Consider the following 26,831-nt stretch of genomic DNA (forward strand, 5'->3'; position numbering starts at 1 on the left):
AAAACAAAACAAATGAAACAACTTGGGTAAGAACGATGTAAAAATTATATGAACTGAAATGCTACAAACGAATGCTAAAAAAGTTAAATATTTCAATTTTGCCCAAAGATAATTAATGACATGGGGTTGTTGATGACATGGGGTTGTTGCTGCCGCTAAATGTTTTGGGTGTTAAAAAACAGCATACGACATTTATATTTGAAACTGTTAACGGTTTTCAGTGTGCGGATCGGTGGAGGTAGGTTATTCAGGTTATTCTAACACTCAGTACTGACCCCGCTCGTCCTGCAGGATCTCATCGACGCTCTGCTCCCAGTCTTCAAGAGCGTCGTCCGGCGGCAACTCCGCCCCGCCTTCATCCACGCCGTCCACATCATCTGCAAACCAATTATAATTATAAACTTTTTTCTTTTTTAGGGTTCCGTACCTCGAAAAAAAAACGGAACCCTTATAGGATCATTCGTGCGTCTATTTATCTGTCTGTCCGACCATTCCCCGCCATTCCAGTTCCAGTTCGGCCTCGGCCTCGGCGTGGACTCTAGACTGTTTAGACTAACCCTTCATATCGTCGTCTCCGAGTCCGTTGGCCTCGTGCCCGGGAGCTGTGTCGCTACCAGTTGCCGCTACCTTCGGCCTCGGCGTGGACTCTACCGACTCTAAGACTGTTTAGCCTCACCCTTCATATCGTCGTCTCCGTGTCCGTTGGCCTCGTGCCCGGTCTCGGAGGTGCGGCGTCGCTTCCAGTTGCCGCTCTCTTCGGCCTCGGCGTGGACTCTACCGACTCTAAGACTGTTTAGCCTCACCCTTCATATCGTCGTCTCCGTGTCCGTTGGCCTCGTGCCCGGTCTCGGAGGTGCGGCGTCGCTTCCAGTTGCCGCTCTCTTCGGCCTCGGCGTGGACTCTACCGACTCTAAGACTGTTTAGCCTCACCCTTCATATCGTCGTCTCCGTGTCCGTTGGCCTCGTGCCCGGTCTCGGAGGTGCGGCGTCGCTTCCAGTTGCCGCTCTCTTCGGCCTTGGCAACGCGCTTGTTGGACTCTTGTTCGGCCTTCTCGGCTTCAACTTCCGCTGCTTGCTGTGAAAGTAAAGATATGCTGCGGTTGAAGATGCGAAAAGTATAAGTAGCAATGTTCCAAAATTTGACAAATTGTGCTTGACAACTTGGTTACCGCATAACGCACGAGGCCTTACAGCGCCAAATACTTTACGTATTAAAAAAATTACAATAGGGAATATTACGCGAAATTCTGCTTAGAGGGCGCCACTTCCACAATCCATCACAATCTAATGGTCTACCACAAACGAGAGTCGAATGTTTGTTATCTAACCTCACTTTCACTCTTGCATATTCGAGCGATAAAGAGGCAGACAGTTTTAATTTTCGCGTTTCCCGGTAGGCCCTTTGAAACAAACCGCCTTGATGTATCAATGTCATATTTTGTCTGTGAAAACTTGTCAAAAAACAGTTTAAGGCACAGTATGTATGAGCTATGTATGGCTTACGATGGGTGCTAGTGCTGCACTCTGGCGGCAGAACATTGCAGTAATACATTGGCTTGCTTGACTGGGAGCATGATACAATTCCATATCTGTGCCAATCAGGTAGATAGGTACTGATGTTCCACTAATTCCTTACTGCCAAGCAACAAAGAAACTTAAACTCCCACCTGTTTAGCCTCCTGCTGCTGGGTCAGCAGACGCGTGAAGAGCTGGTGATGCCTCCAGGTCCTCAGATGAACTTCAGCGGTCTCATCACCGTCTAGGAGCTTGCGGCACAGCTTGCACTGCACGCAGTGGAACGGCTGCAGGAAGGAGGCGCCTACGCCACGCTCGGTGCTGTAACAAATGCGTATTCACAATAGGCTACATTCCTACTAGAAAATGAAAATTTATTGGTAACAATGGTTACAAGTCTGTTTAGTTAAGTCTATTTTTCACCTACATACACAAACATGGTAAGTTAGGATTTTTTACAGACAAATTCACAATTTGGAAATTCATTACGTACCTATACATTTATATAATTAAATTACATTCGTTTTACTATATACATATTTAAGATTCATTGTTGTTTATGTGTGTTTCATTGAAATTAATAATTTATCATTATATTCTAGTCAAATCAGCTTCTTTTTTAGAACTGTAAAAACGATTTGCTAATATGGAATTTATATGAAAACGAATGCAGTGACGTCACGGTCAACTCACCTACTTTTTATATTTCAATCCGATTTATTAAATACAAATTGTGTTTAAAAATAACTGCTGTCTATGTTTTTCTAATAATTATCTGGTGCTTTATTTCGTGCACGGTTTGAAATAATTTGTGACGTCCCACGGGTAAAGGTACCTTATGGCCGTTGGCGCTTACGCTATTATTAACGCCGCTCCGCCGCCGCGCGCTATTATTATTGCGGCGCTATGCGACGTAAGCGCCAACTGCCATAAGGTACCTTTTGTCGTGGAACGTCACATTTGTTTTAAGTACAGGAAACATCCCTATTACAATAGGGTATTTGACGTTTTTTTATGAATGGTATCAGTCGATCAGGTTTGTTTTGAGGATCAAATGTCTGTATGGGACCCGTTGTCTTAAAGCAATACCAAAGTCACAAATGATGGTCAAAGTCTGGCGCCCGCACTTTACTCACGAAACGCTTCTAACATAATGGCAATACATCGTGACGTCATAACGAATATTTTATTAAATAAAATGTAAGGAATCGAATGGTGCCATTACTTTTTTCCTATTTGGAAGTTTAAAATATATTTTTTTTAAACTTTAAGGTCTTGTATTTTTTAAGTTTCAGGTATAGCTGGTCAACCAAATCTTGTCAGTAAAAAAAGGCGCGAAATTCAAATTTTCTATGGGACAATATACCTTCGCGCCTACATTTTTCAAATTTGCCGCCTTTTTCTACTGACAAGATCTGCTTGACCATCTATATACACTACCTGTAAGCGGGCAGCATGTCGGGTGTGATGTTGGACAGGTCATCCCCCTCCTTGTAGTCCAGGACGGTGTTGTTATTATCCAAGGCTCAGGCTGGTGCCTCCGTCAGCAAAAGAAAGCCATATAACCGAGAAAACTGTATACCTGTAAGCGGGCAGCATGTCGGGTGTGATGTTGGACAGGTCATCACCCTCCTTGTAGTCCAGGACGGTGTTGTTATTATCCAAGCCTCAGGCTGGTGCCTCCGTCAGCAAAAGAAAGCCATATAACCGAGAAAACTGTATACCTGTAGGCGGGCAGCATGTCGGGTGTGATGTTGGTCAGGTCATCCCCCTCCTTGTAGTCCAGGACGGTGTTGTCATTATCCAAGCCTCAGGCTGGTGCCTCCGTCAGCAAAAGAAAGCCATATAACAGAGTAAACTGTATACCTGTAAGCGGGCAGCATGTCGGGTGTGATGTTGGTCAGGTCATCACCCTCCTTGTAGTCCAGGACGGTGTTGTCGTTGTCCAGACTCTCCTTCTCAGGTTTCGCCTCGTCGCCTTCCACCGGCTCTACCTTCACCTCCGCCTCGCCGTCCTGTGGAAATAATAATATTTGTCTATTTTATATCTGTACCTGGGCACAGACAATCCAACCTCTAGACATAGCATAGTCGCGCTACCCCCTCTGCCACACATACGGTAGCGTTACTCCATCTTCGAGTCAATCCCGTGCCGTGATTGGTCCGTGTCTTTGAACGGACCAATCACGGCACGGGATTCGCTCACCTCGTCCCCCCGCACCCCCGTATTTTTGGCAGCATCGGTTTCATGAAAGAATTGGCCTAAGCTCAGTCTAGAGGTTGGATTGTCAGTGTACCTGGGTCAATCAACTATTTTCTGTTGTTATTCTGTCCCATCAGCGAGGAGATAATAGTAGCATAGATTGTTAGAAGAACTGCCGTTCCATGTTCTACTAACATTATGGAAAGGTCTTATAACTACCATAAAATTCAAGTTTGGTTAGTGTATACCTCGTTGGCTTCCTTGTCGGCGGTCTTCTCCTTGTCGTCTTGCGGCTTGCGGCGCTCGCGGTCCTCGCGCAGGTACGACTGCTCCATGGTGAGCGTCGATATCACCATCACTGTTGACATTAAGCGGGTTAGTTGCTCGTTTTCAAACAGCAAGCAACAGACTAGTTTTTAGAAGCTTTTTATTAACTTGCAATGTAACTATGTATGTTTGTACGGGTCATATCTTGCATGTTAAATGGAGTTGGCAACATGGCGACTGTCAAAGGTTTGCATAGATGGCGCCATCATAGCTTGCCCCTTTTTCTATGAGACACAATTCTAGGGATTGACAGGGCAAGCTATCATGGCACCATCTGCTAAATACTTCGACTGGCCAACCCCATTTGACCAACTTCCCGACTTCCAATGAAGCTGAAAATTTGCATACATATTACATATGTAAGTCGGGTGACAATGCAATATTATGATACCATTGAACTGATCTGATGATGGAGACAGGGGGTGGGGTGGGATAGGAACTGCGATAAAACAACGCAACCTAATTGTGTTAGGAGTTTTTAGATTTGTCTCGATGAGTATTAGTTGTCTGTCGTAAGAAAAGTACAGTCAGCGATAAGTCAGCGATAAAAGCGTGTAACAAAACTGAAATTTTTGCCAAAAACTTATTACAACTAGAATAGTAAAGGCAACCGATCATTAGTGGATCTATTTACAGTGAAACCTGGATAAGTGAGACTTCAAGGGACGAGCAGATTTGTCTCACTTAAAGAGGTATTTAAACTTTCACTTCACTTTTATTTCTCTTACCCAGGCTCTCAGTTAGCCAGGTACAAATAAATGTCTGTCTCACTTACAGAGGGTCCCATTAATAGAGGTGAGAATAGAGGATATATTTCAGTTATAGAGGTGGTTAATAAGGTATTTTGTAATTATCTTTAAAAATAAATAAGGTAAAATAATCCTTGTCCCTAAATATTTTTTAAGTCTGTTTAAATATTTCTTTGAATTTATTTTGAATGATTCTCCAAAGGATAGATTTTTTCAATTAAATTTGATACGGACTTCATTGCGTCTTAAAAATGTATTAAATGAAAATCTGTTTATTCGTGTTACTTATGAAAATTTCAGTTTTCGTTTCGATAGTTTTAACTACATAAAGTAACTAAATGAAACTTGAAGTCGTTTAGACACAATTAAGCAAATGCGGAATTTGTGCATGGACTAAGAGTTAGTAAGAATACGGAAATTGATCAATAAAGTCCAAGTTAGAGAGGTCATAGATTGACGTTTTCTCAGATACAGAGGTCAATTCCTATACAATTCTAAAAAAACAAATAGGAAAATGTAATCTTATAAATATAGTCTCAGTAAAAGAGGTAAAATACACTCTCTGTCTCACTTATAGAGGTAAATGTGACTATAAAATCACAACAGCTAATCCCAGTTATAGAGGTCCGTTTTATCTCACTAACAGAGGTAATTCAGTGCTAAAGTGTCGGGACCGCACCATGAGTCCCAGCTATAGAGGTTTCTCACTTATCCAGATCCCACTTAACCAGGTTTCACTGTATGTATGTACGGGGGTCAAATCTTGCATGTTAAATTTGACCAACTTCCCGACTTCCAATAAAGCTGAAAATTTCATATGTAAGTCGGGTGACAATGCAATATTATGATACCATCGAGCTGATCTGATGATGGAGACAGGAGGTGGCCATAGGAACTCTGTGATGAAACAACGCAACCTAATTGTGTTTGGGGATTTTAGGATTGTCTCGATGAGTATTAGTTGTCTGTCGTAAGAAAAGTACAGTCAGCGATAAAAGCCTGTAACAAAAATGAAATTTTTGCCAAAAACTTATTACAACTAGAATAGTAAAGGCAACCGATCATTAGTGGATCTATTTATGTATGTACGGGTCAAATCTTGCATGTTAAATTTGACCAACTTCCCGACTTCCAATAAAGCTGAAAATTTCATATGTAAGTCGGGTGACAATGCAATATTATGGTACCATCGAGCTGATCTGATGATGGAGACAGGGGGTGGGATAGGAACTCTGCGATAAAACAACGCAACCTAATTTGTGTTTGGGGTTTTTAGAATTGTCTCGATGAGTATTAGTTGTCTGTCATAAGAAAAGTAGTCAGCGATAAAAGCTTGTATCAAAAATGAAATTATTGCCAAAAACTTATTACAACTAGAATAGTAAAGGCAACCGATCATTAGTGGACCTATTTATGTATGTACGGGTCAAATCTTGCATGTTAAATTTGACCAACTTCCCGACTTCCAATAAAGCTGAAAATTTCATATGTAAGTCGGGTGACAATGCAATATTATGGTACCATCGAGCTGATCTGATGATGGAGACAGGGGGTGGGATAGGAACTCTGCGATAAAACAACGCAACCTAATTTGTGTTTGGGGTTTTTAGAATTGTCTCGATGAGTATTAGTTGTCTGTCGTAAGAAAAGTACAGTCAGCGATAAAAGCTTGTATCAAAAATGAAATTATTGCCAAAAACTTATTACAACTAGAATAGTAAAGGCAACCGATCATTAGTGGACCTATTTATGTATGTACGGGTCAAATCTTGCATGTTAAATTTGACCAACTTCCAGACTTCCAATAAAGCTGAAAATTTCATATGTAAGTCGGGTGACAATGCAATATTATGGTACCATCGAGCTGATCTGATGATGGAGACAGGGGGTGGGATAGGAACTCTGCGATAAAACAACGCAACCTAATTTGTGTTTGGGGTTTTTAGAATTGTCTCGATGAGTATTCGTTGTCTGCGGAAACAGCTCGTCCAGCTCGATGCGTGTCGACATCTTGTGGCAGCACGTGCATGCTGGGTGCAGGTCTGCAATGGGCCATGTAAGCTGTATACCTTCCGGCTTGGGCTTGGTGACCAGCTCATTCTTGTCATGGATGTTCCGGAGGTGCTCCGCGCTGAGCCGGTGCTCGTCCAGCTCGATGCGAGTCGACATCTTGTGGCAGCACATGCATGCTGGGTGCAGGTCTACAACGGGTCATGTAAGCTGTATACCTTCCGGCTTGGGCTTGGTGACCAGCTCATTCTTGTCATGGATGTTCCGGAGGTGCTCCGCGCTGAGCCGGTGCTCGTCCAGCTCGATGCGAGTCGACATCTTGTGGCAGCACATGCATGCTGGGTGCAGGTCTACAACGGGTCATGTAAGCTGTATACCTTCCGGCTTGGGCTTGGTGACCAGCTCATTCTTGTCATGGATGTTCCGGAGGTGCTCCGCGCTGAGCCGGTGCTCGTCCAGCTCAATGCGAGTCGGCATCTCCTTGTGGCAGCATGTGCATGTTGGGTGCAGGTATTTCTGCAACGGAACGGGGTAATTGAGAAACTGCTTTATCAAACACAGATGATCAGGTTGTATCTTTCCCGATAGTATAGAATATAGATAGGTACTGCATACTGCATGATTTCTGATGATCATTTGGGACAGTAATTACATTTTGAGCGTCAGATTGTACCCGTAGACCAGAGGCACTAAGTGGCACTAGAAGATAAATACTATCAAAGTCAAGAGAGAGTATTTAATGGAATACCTCTCAAAACCCTCAAAAAAGACATAACATCTGATTATGGATAAAACAGCCGATTGCAGATAAAAAGAGAAAAAAAAAAAAAAGATTGTACCCGTTCTCATCGTCAGAGAACTTGATGTCAAGTGTCTGTTAGGGTCTGAACTCGTAAGTGTTGCGGGGCCGTCCGTTGGCGGTACATGGCGCAATAGAAGTCATGGGCTGGTTGCTGTACTGATTTTAAACAATTTACCTGACTATAACACAAGTTACCTGACTGGAACACAGGTTACCTGACTGGAGCACAAGTTACCTGGCTGAAACACGAGTTACCTGGCTGGAACACAAGTTACCTGGCTTGAGCACAAGTTACCTGACTGCAACGCAAGTTACCTGACAGCACAAGTTACCTTAAGCTTGCGGTGGCCGACAGTGGTGCGGTGAACGGCGCCGTCCCCGGCGTACATGTCGCACATCGCGCAGTAGAAATCTCTAGCCGGTTGTTGTCCGGATTTGCGAGTGCGTTTCATCTCGCGGATCTGTGATTAAGGGAATATAGTTAATTTCGTTACCAACAGATGGGTGTCAAGGCAAGGCAAGTGAACATCATCAGTCATAATCAACCAGGGGCATCAGGCAAATGTAAAAGATTAAAATTGGGCACATAATGTTTTTGAAGTTTTACTGACCTAAACAGCAGCATGTTGAAATTTAACTTGAGTGTAGTACCTCGCTTGTCTCTACAATTATACTAATACTGCCCCCTTAAGCCAATTAGCTGTATCTCAAATCAAAATTTAATGCAAACATGTACTTTAAACTCTTTATCTTATAATTCCATTTTCAACTATTTTTGTTTTTGAAATACTGCTAAAAATAATTGTCAAAATTGAAAAATGCTCAACATAAAGCAAATGCTCACTTATGCTCAGCAAATTAATAATTCAGTAAAGGTTGTCACAGAATTAGGGCTTAGAATTCGAATATTCGAATTTGTCGAATATTCGAACTGTTTTGATATTCGAATATTCGGCCGCTCAGGTTTCGAATATTCGAATATTTTTTATTACTATAAAAAAATCTATGTCAACCGCTGTAGTTACAGTTTCTGTGTGTTTTACGGGTATTTACAGTGAATGAGGAACGGTAGGTACCCGAATACTAAGGAAATAATATTTTTACTGTATTCCTGTCGATAGACTTCGTGAATATTCAGTGAAACCTAACTCAATTTAAAAGAAAACGAAATCAAAAAGTATGTTATTTTTACGGTGCGTAAGTTTTAAGTTAAAGAGTCATTCTGTTTATTCAGTACAAGCGTACGTTAAGCGAATTTTTGAAGTCTAAACCTTGCCACTTATCGCAATTCTCAAATTTAATCATACCAAACCTGCCCAACTTGGTAATCTAACCATGCACCTTTAGCTGACGAATAATCCACCCAGTACTCAACTAACTTTTTCCCTTAAATATTCCAATATTATATAATTAGCCGACCATTAGGAATAATAACTTGCCAAAACAAATAAAGTCAATAAAGATTCAAAATACAATGAAATTAAAGGCCTTTTTACAGGCCTCTGAGTGATTACAAGTTAATTTAAATCGGAAAATAATTACCTACTAAAAAAAATATCTTACATACCTAGGTGTTTGGATGGTTAAAGTTATATTATTTCACGCAACGACGCATTTATAATAAGTTATATCTAGAAATATTAAATACGTCTAATTTTGGCGTTTTACTTGTTTTTATAAATGTGGGCATCTTATAAATAAAATCTAGTCAATTAAGTGGATTTCTGCCAAATATCCTTAGTTTTAGCAATATGTGAAAAAAGCTTTTGAATAAAACGATAATAAACCGATTTCTCGTTCCTTTTCTTATTTTTTATAATATTCGAATATTCGAATACGTCGTCAGAAAAAGTCGAATATTCGAATATCTGAAAGTTTCGAATATTTGCAAGCCCTACACAGAATACAAACCTTATACTCCTGCCTCATAGTATCAGCAGTGAGCGCATAACTCTCCGCAGTCTTCTGCATCATGATGGCATGGGCCCGGCCGCTCAGGTGGTTCTCGAAGCTCCTGCCGTCCCACATGCTCTTGTGGCAGATGTGGCACCGCAGCAGCTGGGCATCGATGTCATCGTACCGGGTCTTCGGGCCCTCCTTGGAGTCTTCATCTTTCGAGTCCTTGTCTTTCTCTTCGCTGTTGTAAACTTGTTTTTTAAAAATGTGTATAACAATTCTGTTTAGAAGTCAATACATTATGGGACTGAAATGACAATTTTAGACACATAATGTATTGAATTTATGATTATAATTGACTGCTATATCTTGATCCTGAATTTGGAGTGAAGATATGGCATTAATACTTTTAAATCATAGCTTGTGTAGGTATGGTTTAGATAAGGAAAACTAAGAAGTATTTTACATGGATTTGTCAAATGTAAAAAAATTGCGTTATAACTTTACTATGCTTTGAATAAGGGCTCATTTAACTTGCATGCGAGTTTCATTACATTGCGTAAATTTGATTGGTCGGCTAAATTGTTGTAACCTCAATATATCATGATTTATTTCGACGTAAACAATATATGGAGGACACAGTAAGAGTTACATAAAAAATATAGATATATATATTTCTTGAGGGATCTTCACTCTTCAGTATAATTTTCAGTACAGGATTCCTGCTCCGTCTTCGCATTTAAACGCTTTGATACGTCGTCTCGTACCTCTTATGGAGATAGCTCTTATCACAGAAATTTTGTAACCTCCATGGTCCGCAATGCGAGTTCGCGCGCCGTCTAAATGAGCCCTAAATCAAGAGTTGTGATTCAAGACACTTATTTACAATGTTATATGGGCCAGTACAACTTAGTCCTTCTTAACCCAACCCAGCTCTTCAGATGGCCCATGTTTGGATAACTTTTCAATTCTCTTGAGTAGTATACTTTTGATTATCAAATCCTTTGGGAATTGGATTGGAAATGAGTATTAGAAGTCGTGCGAGTAAAGAATTAATCGACGCTTCAAGCATCAAAAGATTGTAAGTACAAGTAAAATAATAAATGATGTACCCAAAACAAAAGAATATGTAAGGAAGAGTGAATAGTCCACAGTCCGTCAGGTCACTGAGAATATGTAACACTTTTTCTGGTGTCTTCTTTTTAGAAAATCTGAAGACGCAAGAAAAATGTGGCTCAGAGGCAAACCTCACGGACAGACCATGTCCGTGGTGAAGACAACGTGATATTTGTGTCCGATCTCCGTTGAGGGTATGTCTAGAAATTTGTGTCCTCCGGAAGAGGTTTCAGAGTCTCTTAACGCCAATTAGGCTAATCGTAGGTGAACGTATTCTATACGCCAAGGAGTAACGTTAGAAGTGCGGCGTCTGAACGCCGGAAGGAAGGCTTACCTCTCCTTGACAGGTTTAGCCTTGGAATCGGCTTCCTTTTTCGGGGAGTTCTTGTGGTGGTGGCGCCCGTCATTGGGTCTGAACGGCTTACGATTCATGTTGATACGCTCACCCGTGCGACTGTTGTAATTCCCCGTACGCCGGAAATTACCCTGATTGCCCATCTAGGGGAGTACAAAAGTGTTAGTGCATGGCACATAGGCCTAAACAGACGCTGAAATTTTAAACTGTCTCATAAGTTTCGTTTTCAGAAATGACATGAATGCCACAAGAATGTTCAAAGAGCACATGCATTGGAATTTTATCATTAACAAGTAGAAAATCAGTTTCATAACCAAGTAATTAATTTACACTTACCCGATTAGGTCCACCATAACCTCTGTCATAACGGCCCATGTCCGGTCCGAAGTCCCGTCGCATTGGCATGTCTAGGAGAGAAGGGACCTGGTTCTGCCTCGGCTGCAGCAAGTTGATGATATTGCTGGCTAATGCCAGCGTGGCTTCGGTAGGGACACCGGAAAGCGGTAAAAGGTTAGGTAAGGACCCGCTCGGCCCACCGCCCTGCCATGGCGATACTCCGGAACGCCCGAAGTTCTTCCCGCGATCATTGTGACCGTAGTCCATGCGGCGACCGCCCCCCTGAGGTCTTCGGTTAGCCATCTTCTACCTAAACGGTAATTTACCGGTCAATGATCTGAATGTAAGATGGATGACAATTATATTGTAGTGCGCAATAGAATCGATCAATACCTATTTTCAATTATACAAATACATATTTGCGTTTCAGCACGTAAATCGCAAGGTGCAATTTCTGTACCGTTAATATTGATCGATATGGTTCGATGACTTCAGTAATTATAAGCCTTTAAATTTTAAATTTAGATTACGAATATTGTGGTCCGTTCCTTTATTGCATTGCGACTTAAAATATTTATAAACAAGTAACTATAAATATAAAACATAGCATCAAATGTTTTTAAGGACTTCAACAACTTTAGTTTTCAGCACTTGACCTATTATTGTACTTATGTAAATTAGATGACAAATAACAAAAAATACTTACTTACTTTAACTGCAACAACCACAAACAGGAATAAAATCAAAAAATCACGATAATAGCGAAAACACAGAACGATAACGTCAACAACACGACCTAAAACGATAAAACAAAATGGCAGAAGACTTCGAGGAGAGGAAGGAAAGTTGACAAATGGGCCAAATGGCGGCTGGGCCGGCGCGGCGCCACGGTACCGGCGTTTACAAGCCAATGTAGCCATAACAAAAAAGAACGTTCAGAAATTATTAAGCCGCGAATGCGAGTGTGGAGTCGATTTTCACAGACAGCGAAATCGACTCCAAACATGCTCCACACTCGCATTTGCGGCTTCGCCTTTGGACTTCGCGCCATCAAAGGACTGTCTCATTTCAAACTTAGACAGAGAGAATCATACTATCTTTGTCTTACACTAGTAGTAGCACCCAAAAGAAAAGGATGAGTATAGTTTTACTGGTTCTTACTGACTCACAAATTGGTTTGACCAACTATAAGTTATATAGAATAGACCCCCCCAGACTATGCGCGTGAATCGTGGGCGAAGCCGCGAACGCGAGTGTGGAGTCGATTTCGCTGTCTGCGAAAATCAACGCCACACTAGCGTTCGCGGCTTCGCGCCGCGATTCGCTCACGAGTGTGGAGGGGGCTTTAAATGATTTAGGAATATCCAAACCAAAATACTATCACAATAATTGTTGTACAAAAATCTTTTCAATTATAGCTGGTGAAGCAAATCTTGTCAGTAAAAACAGGCGCGAAATTTTCTACGAGACGATATCTCGTCGCGCCTACATTTTTCAAATTTGCCGCCTTTTTCTACTGTCAAGATCTGGTTGACCAAGTATAAATACTTTTTGTTAAATTTTAATGTTACCTTATGAAAGAAATAGAGGTTACTGAACGAAACGATGTGTAATCCTTTATACGCTAACATTTTTAAAACCACATGTTTATATTGAATTTTCTTTTCTATAAATAGTTTCGCTCGATTTTAAATTTTTTCATATTAAATATGTATCAATAATTATTGAAAATCAATACAAAATGGGCTATTATAAAGAATAAATATTTTATTTATGAAATCAATTTGGCTCACAAAATAAATGCCAAGATGTCACACCTCAATCAACTCAAATTACGTAAACCGGAGCGACATAACCTCACTTTTCCAAAGCGTTATCGCGCAATACGGCGTATATTCAACGCGTGTTTTTATTTTATTTGAAAAATGTGGTGAATTATTGAACAGAAACACAAAATAAACAAAAATGGTGTGTGTTATCTTCCTTTATTGTATACGTTGTCCATGACATGTTAAATAATATGTAACTTGTTGCAGAGTAAGTTCTATGTTCTTTACGAACATAGTGCGGGCTTCGCCCTCTTCCAAGTGGCGGAGTTCGAGGAACTGGCAGCATTCCTGCCGCAAGTCGAGGAGTCTGTGACTGATCTGCAGCGGTTCAACTCTGTGGTCACTCTCATCGCGTTCCAGCCCTTCAAATCAGCTATCACCGCCTTGGAGAATATCAACGCGGTTTCTGAAGGTTAGCCGACATTTTGTGATTTTAGTAACATTTTGATAATTCATGTGGTTTTATTTGATATTGGTGCATATTGGTGATTACTTAGACATGTACTTTTTATTGTTTTTTTCTGTGAAACTCCATAATGTTTATTTATTCTACTTGCTTTACCTTTGGTAAACACCACACGTGTTTTAAGTAGGTATATTAGGTTTACAATGACTACAAGAACTTCATAGTTGCCTCCCGAGCATCTTATAACTTTATATTGTAATTGAAAGTAAAAAAAGGGTCTCTACTGTTTCCCAAAAAGTTTTAAGTCATAATGTATTGTTTGCCCGCATTTTCGTGCCTAACCTAACCTATCTATAGGATAACCTAACGAAAATCCTGAAAAGTTAAGGGTTTCAGTTTTTATAACTAATGATAATATGACAATAAATACATTATGACTTAAAACTTTATGGGAAACAACAGGACTCTAAAAAAATATAGTATTTCTTTATTGAGTCCCACTACCCAACGCAGTGGCTTTAAATCTAACAATGATTCTAGTCACATATATTGAAAGTGGGCACATTATTGCTTTACTAAAACACACGCAGGTTTCTTCAATAAGCCTGTGTGCACCTAAGTATTGCTACAAGTGTTTAAGAGAAGCATTTCAGTTCAAAACATTTGTAACCCATTAACTAACATTAACACAATTACCAGGTATCATACCGGAGGACCTAAACCTGTTCCTGGAGGGAGCTTTACCAAAGCGCAAGAAGCGCGGAAAATGCACTCTTGGTGTCGCAGATCCCAAGCTCGGTGCCGCCATCAGCGAAGCTCTGGAGATTCAGTGCTCCCATGTTGGGGCCGTTCCGGAGATCCTAAGAGGTGAGCAAACACCTGTTGTTTGTTCTAGTTTATCATTATGTTTGGATTTTTGATAGGTCATAAAAATTCTCCTTACATAAAAGGAGACAGTATAGAATAGAATAGAATATAATTTATTCGTAAGCACAAACAATACATAATATAAAAGAAAACACAAAATAAAGTTAAAGTGCCACAAAATGGCCTCATCTCAGCATGTTGCTGGTGGCTTCCAGCGCTGGTCTACCGATGAGACCATCAAGTTATATAGTGAGTAGTATATTTTCTAAGTTTCCCTGTATCATCTATAGTTTTGAATTTCTCAAACTGTGTTCTGGGCAAAAACTGGTCCAATTAAAACTTTTATCTGGATTTTTAGATCTTAAAAAAAATTTACCAAATACAATCATGTCATGCCAAAGGTATAATTTCTTAGATACGACATGTTGCACCTCATTGTTTCGCGTAATTTTAGAATACATTAATTTATTTAAGATTCTAATGGAATAGAAAAAATTAATTGCGTCCCACTACCCAACGCAGTGGCTTTAAATCTAACAATGATTCTAGTCACATATATTAAAAGTGGGCACATTATTGCTTTACTAAAACACACGCAGGTTTCTTCAGTAAGTCTGTGTGCACCTAAGTATCGCTACATTTATGGGCTACAACAACACAAATATAATCTACACCTTATCTAAAGCCCCGTCTCCATATCGCGCGGCAAACCATCGAAAATGCTCGCGCGGCAGCCGCGCACAATGGATACCGGGCTGCCGCGCGAGCCAACCCGATGCGCCCGGTATCCATTGCGCGCTGCCGCGCGAGCCAATGTTCGATGGTTTGCCGCGCGAGCCAATGTTCGATGGTTTGCCGCGCGATATGGAGACGGGGCTTAAACCATTTTTTTCTGTAAACATATGGGGCATTATGAAAAGGGACCTTATTGTCGATGGCGCTTGCGCCGCACAGCGTCGCGCGGCATTGTATTTCTATCGGAGCATCGTTAATAATGGCGTAAGCGCCATCAACAATAATGTCCCTTTTCATAGATAACGTCACATATTGGTTTACAAATTGACAGCTAAGGCTGCCTGTCCACTGAGTGGTAGGAGAGCGTAGATGTGTAACAAATAGCATTGGTTACAATTGGAGTTTACAACCAATGCTATTGATAGAAAGAACTCGTCTGCTCTTTAGAACAAATCATGAGGGTTTTTAGCGACTTTTAAATCCTAACCATGTAAGGGTCATTCCCTAAGAATATTTCTGCAGTTGCGTCTAATTGCCACAACTCTTCGTACATTTTGTATGGGTCGCGTTAGACTGCAGACATATATTTTGAGAATGACCCATAAATTAAATCTCTTTAAGAGGACTGTATATTCTCTATTAAAATAAGGGTGTAATGTTGTAAGCATAGTAGGCACTGGTTTTTTGAGTATCTTCTCTTGTTCACTCATTTGTTATGTACAACTATAAGGTTACACTTTTTTATTATTTTTTAAATTGTACCTCGATACAATTTGTAGATTAGGGAACTATAGGTCTATAAATAAACCAATTTGTAGCTATTAGCTAAGTTGCTCTTATGTTTATTATAAGACTGTTTGTTTCTCAATAAAAATAAATAAATAAATAAAGTGCCTGATTTAGAACTGATTACTCCTGCAGAGTTTTTCTAAAGAACATGAATTCCACAGGCATTCGCCACCACTTCCACGCGCTCATCAAGGGACTGACTCTCAAGGCATGCAGTGTAGCGCAGCTCGGCCTCGGGCACTCATACTCCAGAGCCCGTGTCAAGTTCAATGTACACCGAGTGGATAACATGATCATACAGTCTATAGCGCTGTTAGATCAGTTGGACAAGGATGTCAATACATTCTCCATGAGAATCAGGTAGGCACTTTCATGATTTTGATTTTGAGGCTTGATGATTTCCTAAATATTTGACCTAACGTTTGGTATTTTCATGTTTTTATTTTTCAGTTTTTACACTTCACAAAATCGAGTGTCTATTAAAAATAAGTATTTTATGTATGTTTAGCACATCATTTTTATTTATTTGATTCATTCACTAACTAGTTACTAAGCCATCAATATCGGTATCGGCGATTATTTACTTCAAAATCAGTATCGTATCGGCAAAATCATGTATCGTTACATCCTTATTAAAAAAATGAACACATAATAGGGATGTTGACAATTTTTTGGAACTGGTTTCATTTTGTAGATAGACACGTAATAATTACAGAAAAAAATATTAAAAAAATATATTCATTAATTTTGAATAAAAAAACATGTATAATAAGTTTCGTGTTTAAATTTCGCGCCTAAACGCTCCAAACTGTCACGTGACCTTGATGACGTAACGGCGTTTTAAACAAACTGCTGTCAGTCATTTTTTTAAATTCTTTATATGGCAACTGACAATTTTTTTTTAAAGCGTTAACACACTACCGCATGGGACAGCGACCTTCTTTCTCGCTCTAACTTATAGCTGCGTCCTTAACGCACCACCTTACACACTATCGATTCGTGCGCCGCACCGCACCAAGATCGCGTTTCGGTACGATAATCTGTAGACACTTAGGCAGGTTTTATAACTTGTCTTTGGTGATTCCACTGTGATTACGTCACGCGCTCCGATTGGCGTTTGCAGTCACGTGACACTGGGCATTATTTTAAATACCTTTGATTATTTTTAATTAATTTATTACGCATATTTACACTTGCAAAATATGATTTTCCGCGTTCTAATATTCCCTGCTATGGTAAAAACATAACATGTTATATATTGCGATTCATGTCAACATCCCTATTCTCTTTCTACAGAGAGTGGTATTCCTACCACTTCCCCGAGCTCGTCAGCATCGTCCCGGAGAACTACCTCTACACCAAGTGCGCGGAATACATCAAGGATCGCAAGTCCCTCTCCGAAGAGTCGCTGGATCCCATCACCGAGATCCTGGGCGACTCGGAGAAGGCCCAGGCCATCCTGGACGCCTCGAAGATGTCCATGGGCATGGATATATCACCGGTGGACCTGATTAATATACAGATGTTTGCTGAGAGGGTCGTGAAGCTAAGCGATTACAGGTATAGATATTAGTACTAGGTCTAGTATAGGCGTGTTCAGATATTTGTGAGCGCCTTAGCCGCTTATCCCTTAAAGGCATAGTGATGCATTTATACACACAACATAAACATCAAATGTTATGCATTATTAAACAAATTCTATTTGTTCTTGTATATTATTTCAATAGTAAAACTAATAAATTTTCCGAATTATTACATAAATTTACGCAGTATTTTAATTTATAAAAGTTACATTTGTTTATAGACGAAATGTCGGAAAACTTGGAAAAACCTGGAAGTTGATGATTTTTAGTATGTGATTTTGGGCAGATTTTTCGGGGTTTGTAATTATTTTATATTTACAAATTTTATCATAGGAACATCACAAATAGTGTACCTTTCTGTTGGCAGTTAAGATTTTTCCTATACCCCTTACTAATAGCTATATATTTCCAAAAATATGATTTAGACTATGCAACTTTTAACACTGATTTCCCAGTGAAAATCGATGATATAATTTTTTTTACTATTTTCCCTAGAAACGGCAAACAATTATGTGATATATATATTAATTTCGGGCAAAACGAAAAAATCATGTATTTAAGGGTTATATCGATATGGCGACTGTACATAGTGGTTACGGATCTCAAGATACACTGGTTTCTAAAGAACTCAACTCTCGCGCAACCAAAGCGGCCAATAGGAATCCAAGGCCAGATATCGTGGACCTACGTGAACGTATGTTGACGCCTGTTAATGGACCAAGTGTTTGTCTGTTTGGATATCCATGGCCAAGCCTTGATGACTCTAATTTAATAAGTTTTCATTTCTGTCACCCCTATAATCGACGTGACAACAATAATGAAATAATGTAAGTACCACAAATCCTGTAAAATAGATATTTGGGAGTGTTTTAAATCGACACGAGTTGCGAATTACCTATTCGCACGTGTATCGAACAACGTTTTACAGTACATATTACATATGGCACTTTAAAGTTTCGACATACGCACGAAAAGTGCTATCATTTCAACCTCGGAGGAATAATCCAATATGGAGTGGTGACACGCACTAATTTCTATGTGAAAAATTCTGCCGTTTTCGGCGCGGGGGGCGAGGAACGCACACAAATAATGTAAACACTAATGCATTTTTTGCATGCGTCGCTACACACGCACACGACAAAATTATCAAACACTAGCATAAACTATATTCACACAAATACAAGAACAAACACAGACAACCCTGTCCGTGAACGAGATGATGTCAGTTTTAAGTAAACGTAAAAGTGCGAGGGACTTGTCGATAATATTGTCGATATTTTATTGACTCAATTTTAACTGTCTGCTTTAGTCAATTATAACCATCAAAAACATTACATGTGAAAACCGGCCAAGTGCGAGTCGGACTCGCGCACGGAGGGTTCCGCACCATCAACAAAAAATAGAGCAAAACAAGCAAAAAAACGGTCACCCATCCAAGTACTGACCCCGCCCGACGTTGCTTAACTTCGGTCAAAAATCACGTTTGTTGTAGGGGAGCCCCACTTAAATCTTTATTTTATTCTGCTTTTAGTATTTGTTGTTATAGCGGCAACAGAAATACGTCATCTGTGAAAATTTCAACTGTCTAGCTATCACGGTTCGTGAGATACAGCCTGGTGACAGACGGACGGACGGACGGACGGACAGCGGAGTCTTAGTAATAGGGTCCCGTTTTTACCCTTTTGGTACGGAACCCTAAAAAGGTGCAAGTCTCGCAACGCTTCTACTACAAAAAAGTTTTGAGATGTAATGCTAATGTGAAACCAAGTCGGTTATCATCGTAGTGTACCTTTACTTTACCTACTATTTGTAGGAACTGCAACAGTAACTTTGTAATAGCATATATTTATATGGAATTACAAACTTACTTATGCAGTTCTTAGAACTTTAAAACGTGACTGATATTGCAATATTTTTAGGTTTTCGATGGCTTGGTAAGCTGAAAACTACTTATGTTTAAAATTTATTGCATCTTTTGGAAATCTAAAAAAATAAATCAAAATAACAATATATTTATAATGTTCATATAGATTTTATCGATATTGGTTTTTATGATGTCCCATCGCTAACTATGGTAGAGTGATACCAGAGTAATAAATTAAAAGTGCCTATTTATGGAAAATGACGGCAGTAAATACCTTAAAATAAATAAAATACAATACAAATATTGGACATGTAAAATAAAAAATATACGATAGAAACTAAGAGAAAAATGAATTTTCAAACAGTAGTAGGGTAGGTGCGTTAGTTTTCGTCCACTTGAAGAAATTGAATATAAATCTACATTGCTGCAAAAATTTGGACTTAAAGCAATCCTTAATGTCGAGACAATATACGAGTATCTATCTACATAAAAAATGTATTTGGCAAGTAGCAAATTAAATACCAAATATGTTATTTGCTGATTAGCAAATAGCATATTTGATATTTAATTTGCTATTTTTTATTTATTTTGTCATGTGGACGAAAACTAGAGACTAGAGCATGGACGGAAACTAGCACAATGACCAGATCGGTAATATCACGTTACTTATGATTTATACTATTTATTTCTTTGAATGGATTATGTTGATATAAAAATAAGGTGTTATAGAAAAATAATGTGTTATATAAATTATATAATAATAAGCAACGCAAATTAGAAGTTAGGTATACCTAATGAATATTTAGAAAGTCTTCTTTAAATATTACCCTAAATTAGATCTAGTACCATGAAGTGGTATCACTTTCAGACTGACAACGTTTTTTAGTTTTTTGCTAAATTAGTGCACTATTTGATAATATTTACATGTAATAGTACTTACATATGAAAAGAAACGTGTTCTTTAAGTACGCTAGATGTGTCCGATCGGTTTTTACAGGAGAAAACGCTACAATTCGGCATTTTCTGCTCCTAACATTCCGCTTAGACTGACGTTTGCTGAATGGCGTATGACGTATGGCAACTAGTTTTATATAACCTCCTTGACCGGCGGCCGCCGACTTTTGGCAGAGGGGAACGCCTGTTAATGGCGGTTCCTGTTGGTTTATTATTCCGAGATTTCAACTTTTAACGCGCTTAGCGCTTAGCGCCTATATAGCCTATACTAGATAGATATTATAATATGGCTTAAATCTTCATACCAATTTTATTGCCGTATATCAGCGGTCGGCAACCTTTTAGTAGCCAAGAGCCACATAGTAGTTACCGAATTAGACGCGGGCCGCACTTTGTTAATATTTATGACTTTATCAGACATTGTTGTTTGTCAATATTACATACAAAATAGCTAGGGGATCTCGCGGGCCGCAAGTGACGGGTATTTCACAGAAACAACCGAATTTTATTGTGGTGTTTCGGATTTTAACACTTATTTAGTTATTTATATTAGACAGAGTTTAAAACTGAGACTTGCTAAGTAAACAATTAAACATAAAAAAAAATGCGTCCCACTTCCCAACGCAGTGGCTTTAAATCTAACAATGATTCTAGTCACAAATATTCAAAGTGGGCACATTATTGCTTTACTAAAACACACGCAGGTTTCCTCAATAAGTCTGTGTGCACCTAAGTATCGCTACAAAAATATTTTGATAACAGATTGTATTTGTACAGTCAGCATCATTGTGTAAGATCATTGTTCTGGATTCGAAATTATCCAGATAATTATAGTCTTTGATAATTATCGCGATAGTTATCCGATAATTATCCGATAATATATATCCCAGGTATGAATGGTGCTATATTTATTTTCTTTGAATTTTTTGGTAGTAAAAAATAATGATTGGGTTTTTTATTACATTTTAAGTTATTATCAAATCGATAATTATCAGGCATAAAAAGCACGATAATTATGAAGATAACTATCATTAATAATTATCCTTTTGAACCCTGGCTGAAAGTTGCCAGCATCATGCTCAGATGCGACCATATCGTGGCACTTTCTCCTTCCTATTTATGTTTTTCTATTTTTTTTGGATACTTTCCTGTGTTTGTGCTTACGAATAAATATTACACTATTCTAATACACACTTTGACCTACACCTGTTAGTGTTTACTGTGTATGTGTGTACTGTGTTTTACACCTGTTAGTGTTTGATCCTTTCGCATTTTCTCAAAGGTTAAATGAAATTAAATGAAATGAAATGAAAGTTTATTCACGAAAACATATGGTACAGTAGATGTTATTAAGTGTACATATTGACCCATGATATGTTCGGCCTTATGGCATGTGAAAAGAAGCTAGCTAGATGTTAGCTGGAAGAGATCCCTTTTAGGGATAAGTTCGCCTTTGTACATAACATTCTTATTTTTGTTTTGTTTTTGTCCGTTTTATATAAACCTGTTTATGTGCAATAAAGTGACATACATACATACTTTGTTATACAGGAAGCAGATAGCGGAGTACCTGCACACGAAGATGAACTCCGTGGCACCTAACCTGACGACTCTGATAGGCGACCAGGTCGGCGCTCGCCTCATCTCCAAGGCTGGCTCTCTGACCAGTCTCGCCAAGTACCCGGCTTCCACGCTGCAAATACTTGGTAAGTTAGCCCATGGAAATGCCACATTGGTATAGGGTTGTTGACACGTGCACACGAAGATGAACTCCGTGGCACCTAACCTGACCACTCTGATAGGCGACCAGGTCGGCGCTCGCCTCATCTCCAAGGCTGGCTCTCTGACCAGTCTCGCCAAGTACCCGGCTTCCACGCTGCAAATACTTGGTAAGTTGGCCCACGGAAATGCCACATTGGTATAGGGTTGTTGACACGTGCACACGAAGATGAACTCCGTGGCTCCGAACCTGACAACTCAGACCAGGTCGGCGCTCGCCTCATCTCCAAGGCTGGCTCTCTGACCAGTCTCGCCAAGTACCCGGCTTCCACGTTGCAAATACTTGGTAAGTTAGCCCACGGAAATGCCACATTGGTATAGGGTTGTTGACACGTGCACACGAAGATGAACTCCGTGGCTCCGAACCTGACAACTCTGACCAGGTCGGCGCTCGCCTCATCTCCAAGGCTGGCTCTCTGACCAGTCTCGCCAAGTACCCGGCTTCCACGCTGCAAATACTTGGTAAGTTGGCCCATGGAAATGCCACATTGGTATAGGGTTGTTGACACGTGCACACGAAGATGAACTCCGTGGCTCCGAACCTGACAACTCTGACCAGGTCGGCGCTCGCCTCATCTCCAAGGCTGGCTCGCTGACCAGTCTCGCCAAGTACCCGGCTTCCACGTTGCAAATACTTGGTAAGTTGGCCCACGGAAATGCCACATTGGTATAGGGTTGTTGACACGTGTTGAATTTTATAACTTAATCTAGTTAAATAGATAGAAAATGAGTAATTTATCACAATACATTGGAAACTTAAAAAATATATGGGAATAATAAAAAAATACAAGACCTTAAAGTAAAAAAAAAATAACTTCCAAATAGGAAAAAAATAATGGTACCATTCGATTCCTTACATTTTATTAAAAAAAATATTGTAAGTATAGCAACAGTATACATAAACGCAACATTTCACCGAGAAAATCGCAATTTTCTTATCTTTCATACATCGAAACGGCTTCTAACGTTACATGGTGACGTCACGATGTGTTGCCATTTTGTTAGAAGCGTTTCGTCAGTAAAGTGTGGGTGCCAGACTTTGACCATCATTTGTGAAACAATGGGTCCCATACAGACTTTTGATCCTCAAAACAAACCTGATCGACTGATAAATTCATAAAAAATTGTCAAATACCCTATTGAAGAGTTTACTTGTTGAAATATAATTCAGTCCCACTACCCAACGCAGTGGCTTTAAATCGAACAATGATTCTAGTCACAAATATTCAAAGTGGGCACATTACTGCTTTCCTAAAACACACGCAGGTTTTTTTGATAAATTTGTGTGCACCTAAGTATCGCTACAATTATAAATTTTGCAACAAGAACATACAAATTCAATGCATTCTGCTTTTTGGACCTGCAATTGAAGGTCTTGAAAAGATCCATACAAAAGATAACTTATTTAGAGGACTTAGACCAGTCAAATTAATTTCGGGGATTATTGTTATTCCGAGGATAATTTTGACTGTGGCTGGCTCTTGAAAAGTTTGCCGACCCCTGGTCTAAAGAAAAATATAGTAAAGATCGGTTTTCCTAGGATAGCGGTGCCGTCATATAGCGGCCGTCTCCATACTAAATAATACGGCTAAATATGGATGTCGTAGTATTTGTATGGAGATGGCCGCTATATGACGGCACCGCTATCCTAGGAAACCAAAGCTTAAGCAATAAAAACTTGCCTTGAATTATCATAAGCTTATTCTTTTTGATACTCGTATTAAACATTCGTGAGACATATTTTAAACTGTTTAGACGACAACGGTTTCACTCACTTGAATTTTTAGTCGCTACTGGCGACATGTTTCGGGCCCTTCGGGGGTCCTTCTTCAAGCTCGAGTGCTCGCGGCGACTGCAACTTATTATTTTTGTCCTCAGGTGCTGAAAAGGCGCTATTCAGAGCTCTGAAGACCCGCTCAAACACGCCCAAGTACGGTCTCCTGTACCACTCGACCTTCATCGGACGCGCGGGACTCAAGAATAAGGGTCGCATCAGTCGATATTTGGCCAATAAGTGCTCCATCGCGTCGAGAATCGATTGCTTCTCTGGTAAGTTTAATCTTGAGAATATTACTTATATTCAAAGCTTAAAGACGTGATCAATCACGCCCAACGGTCTCCGGTACCACTCGACCTTCATCGGACGCGCGGGACTCAAGAATAAGGGTCGCATCAGTCGCTATTTGGCCAATAAGTGCTCCATCGCGTCGAGAATCGATTGCTTCTCTGGTAAGTTTAATCTTGAGAATATTACTTATATTCAGAGCTCTGAAGACCCGCTCAAACACGCCCAAGTATGGTCTCCTGTACCACTCGACCTTCATCGGACGCGCGGGACTCTAGAATAAGGGCCGCATTAGTAATTATTTGGCCAATAAGTGCCCTATCGCGTCGAGAATCGATTGCTTCTCTGGTAAGTTCTCTATTAAGCTTTGGATTCCTCCGAAAACGGTGCCGTCATATAGCGGCCGCAAAAGACGGCCGTCTTTACGGTGGCGACATGTGGCGACCACGGCGTCATAACACACCGTCATCCACCAAGGTCAAAGCGGCAAATTTGAAAAAATGTAGGCGCGATGGGATAACGTCCCATAGAAAACTTGAATTTCGCGCCTTTTCCTACTGACAAGATTTGCTTGATCATCTATAATTTACTTGGAGGATGAAATATCATCAGAAGAGGAAAATAATCGTAGTACGGAATCATTTATTCAAATCTCGTGTCATTTATTCAAAATGGCGTCACCGCTATCTAATAAAACGTTCACGAAACTATCGACAAGGTCATGACGGCCGTCATCTTACGTTAAGATCGGTTTTCCTAGGATAGCGGTGCCGTCATATAACGGCCGTCTCCATACTAAATAATACGGCTAAATATGGATGTCGTAGTATTTGTATGGAGACGGCCGCTATATAACGGCACCGCTTTCGGAGGAAACCAAAGCTTTACGTTGACAATCAACGTAACGTAACGCCGTCTAGGAAACCGCGCCATCTTGTTTACATAGACAACGTTCTAGTGACGTCAGTCAACGCTATATAGCGGCCGTAATATGACGGCACCGTTTTCGGAGGAATCCAAAGCTTTAATGCTGTAAATAAATAATGATTAGGGAAATATGGTGGAAAGATTCGCTGGCTATGGATGAGGTCTTGGTGGTTCAGTTGGCAGAGCGCTGGAGTATCGATCCAGAGGCCGTGAGTTCAAATCTCACTCAAGACAGTAATTTTTCCACTTAAATTTATTCTAAGCTTAAATATTAGGGGTTAATCTTACACAGATCGGCCTAGGCCAAAACTTAGCAAAGCACTACAGGTACTAGGCGACGATACTTAAATAGATAAATATAGTCCGTCAAGCCATTTCCGTCAGTAGAAAACAGCGGCAAATTTAGAAATATAGGCGCGAAGGGTTATCGTCCCATAGAAAATTTGAATTTCGCGCCTTTTTCTACTGACAACGTTGTTTGACAAACTATACATAATATACATCTATTACTTGCACACTTTGATCTATCGCTATGCAGTCCTTTCTGTTTGCGGTAATAACAGATGTGCTACAATATACGCATTACCATTAATTCGCAGTTCTGTTTGGACTGAGAATAAGATATCATATTGCTACAAACTTTGACACATAATCATCATGATCCGAGTGTATGTTACGAATATTTCTGAAAATGATTGGTCTGATGTAATTATTTGCTTGGTTTGAAATTTTTAAGTTTAAGTAAGTAACACCTATCATGACTTACTTAAACTGGATTTAAACTTGTTAGAGATGTTAAAAACGTAATTAGAGAAGACAAACAAACCACGATATTGTACTTTTTATACTATTTAAGTTTTGATAAACAATCTAGTACCTACTTACTGATGTGCCTAAGGAAACTTTCCAAAATTGCGAAATGTTACGGAAATTTAACGTAGGAATGATTCGGAAAATTTCTTACATTTTTGTATGAGAATTGAAACTTTCCAATTTTAAATTTAAATTTCCCATATTTCCTAGTGAAAGTTTCATGAAATTTCCGAGAATTTGTAGAATATTATGGAAACTTTCCGCGACAATTTTCTTTAAGTATACTTTTTTTATAAGAACCTCCGAAAATGTTATAAAACGGGTTGATGTCTTAATGTAACACTTTAAACTCTCACGTTTTGTACACATATTAAGTGATATAAACGGATCTAAAGCGATGTAATTTCAAAATATAATTAAATACTTATGTATGTAACATTATTTTAAGTATTTTAACCACCATTTCCTTTTATAGAGTCCCAAACAACAGTGTTCGGCGAGAAACTCCGTCAACAGGTCGAAGACCGGCTCAAGTTCTACGAGACCGGAGACATCCCCAAGAAAAACATCGAGGTTATGAAGGAAGCCATGGAGGAGGCTCTCAACGCCACGCAGGACCAGGAGCCCAGCGCCAAGAAGAAGAAAAAGAAAAAGAAGAAGAAGGAAGAGCCTATGGACGAGGATTAGTGCCGTGGATGATTGGGTCATTGCGCTAGTTTTCGTCCACTTGACGAAATTTGTAATATTTAACCTACGTTGCTGCAAAATTTTGGACTTATTGCAATCTTTACTGTCTAAACAATATATCTGTCTACATAAAATAAAAAATATATTTTGCAAGTAGCAAATTTAGTTTTCGTCCACTTGACGAAATTTGTAATATTTAACCTACGTTGCTGCAAAATTTTGGA

General features: G+C 39.6%; 2 protein-coding genes across 2 annotated transcripts; one reads left to right on the forward strand and one right to left on the reverse strand.

Moving 5' to 3' along the window:
* Positions 1–264: 264 nt before the first annotated feature.
* Positions 265–11,738, reverse strand: LOC134657674 (zinc finger protein on ecdysone puffs-like). Its single transcript, XM_063513237.1, has 12 exons — positions 11,310–11,738; positions 10,953–11,116; positions 9,518–9,743; positions 7,939–8,067; positions 7,182–7,320; positions 3,967–4,076; positions 3,382–3,530; positions 3,240–3,326; positions 1,668–1,836; positions 931–1,075; positions 677–781; positions 265–377 (listed from the first exon to the last, which is right to left on the reverse strand). The coding sequence occupies exons 1-12, from the start codon at positions 11,610–11,612 to the stop codon at positions 265–267; spliced, it is 1,839 nt and encodes a 612-aa protein (XP_063369307.1). The 5' UTR covers positions 11,613–11,738.
* A 1,434-nt stretch (positions 11,739–13,172) lies between these two features.
* On the forward strand, positions 13,173–26,611 carry LOC134657561 (nucleolar protein 56). Its single transcript, XM_063513137.1, has 8 exons — positions 13,173–13,277; positions 13,346–13,550; positions 14,244–14,411; positions 16,097–16,295; positions 17,232–17,495; positions 21,888–22,042; positions 23,994–24,164; positions 26,396–26,611. Exons 1-8 carry the CDS (start codon positions 13,275–13,277, stop codon positions 26,605–26,607), a joined length of 1,377 nt encoding a protein of 458 aa, XP_063369207.1. The 5' UTR covers positions 13,173–13,274; the 3' UTR covers positions 26,608–26,611.
* Positions 26,612–26,831: the final 220 nt, after the last annotated feature.

The sequence above is a fragment of the Cydia amplana genome, chromosome 20 (genome assembly GCF_948474715.1).
Source record: "Cydia amplana chromosome 20, ilCydAmpl1.1, whole genome shotgun sequence".
NCBI lineage: Eukaryota > Metazoa > Arthropoda > Insecta > Lepidoptera > Tortricidae > Cydia > Cydia amplana.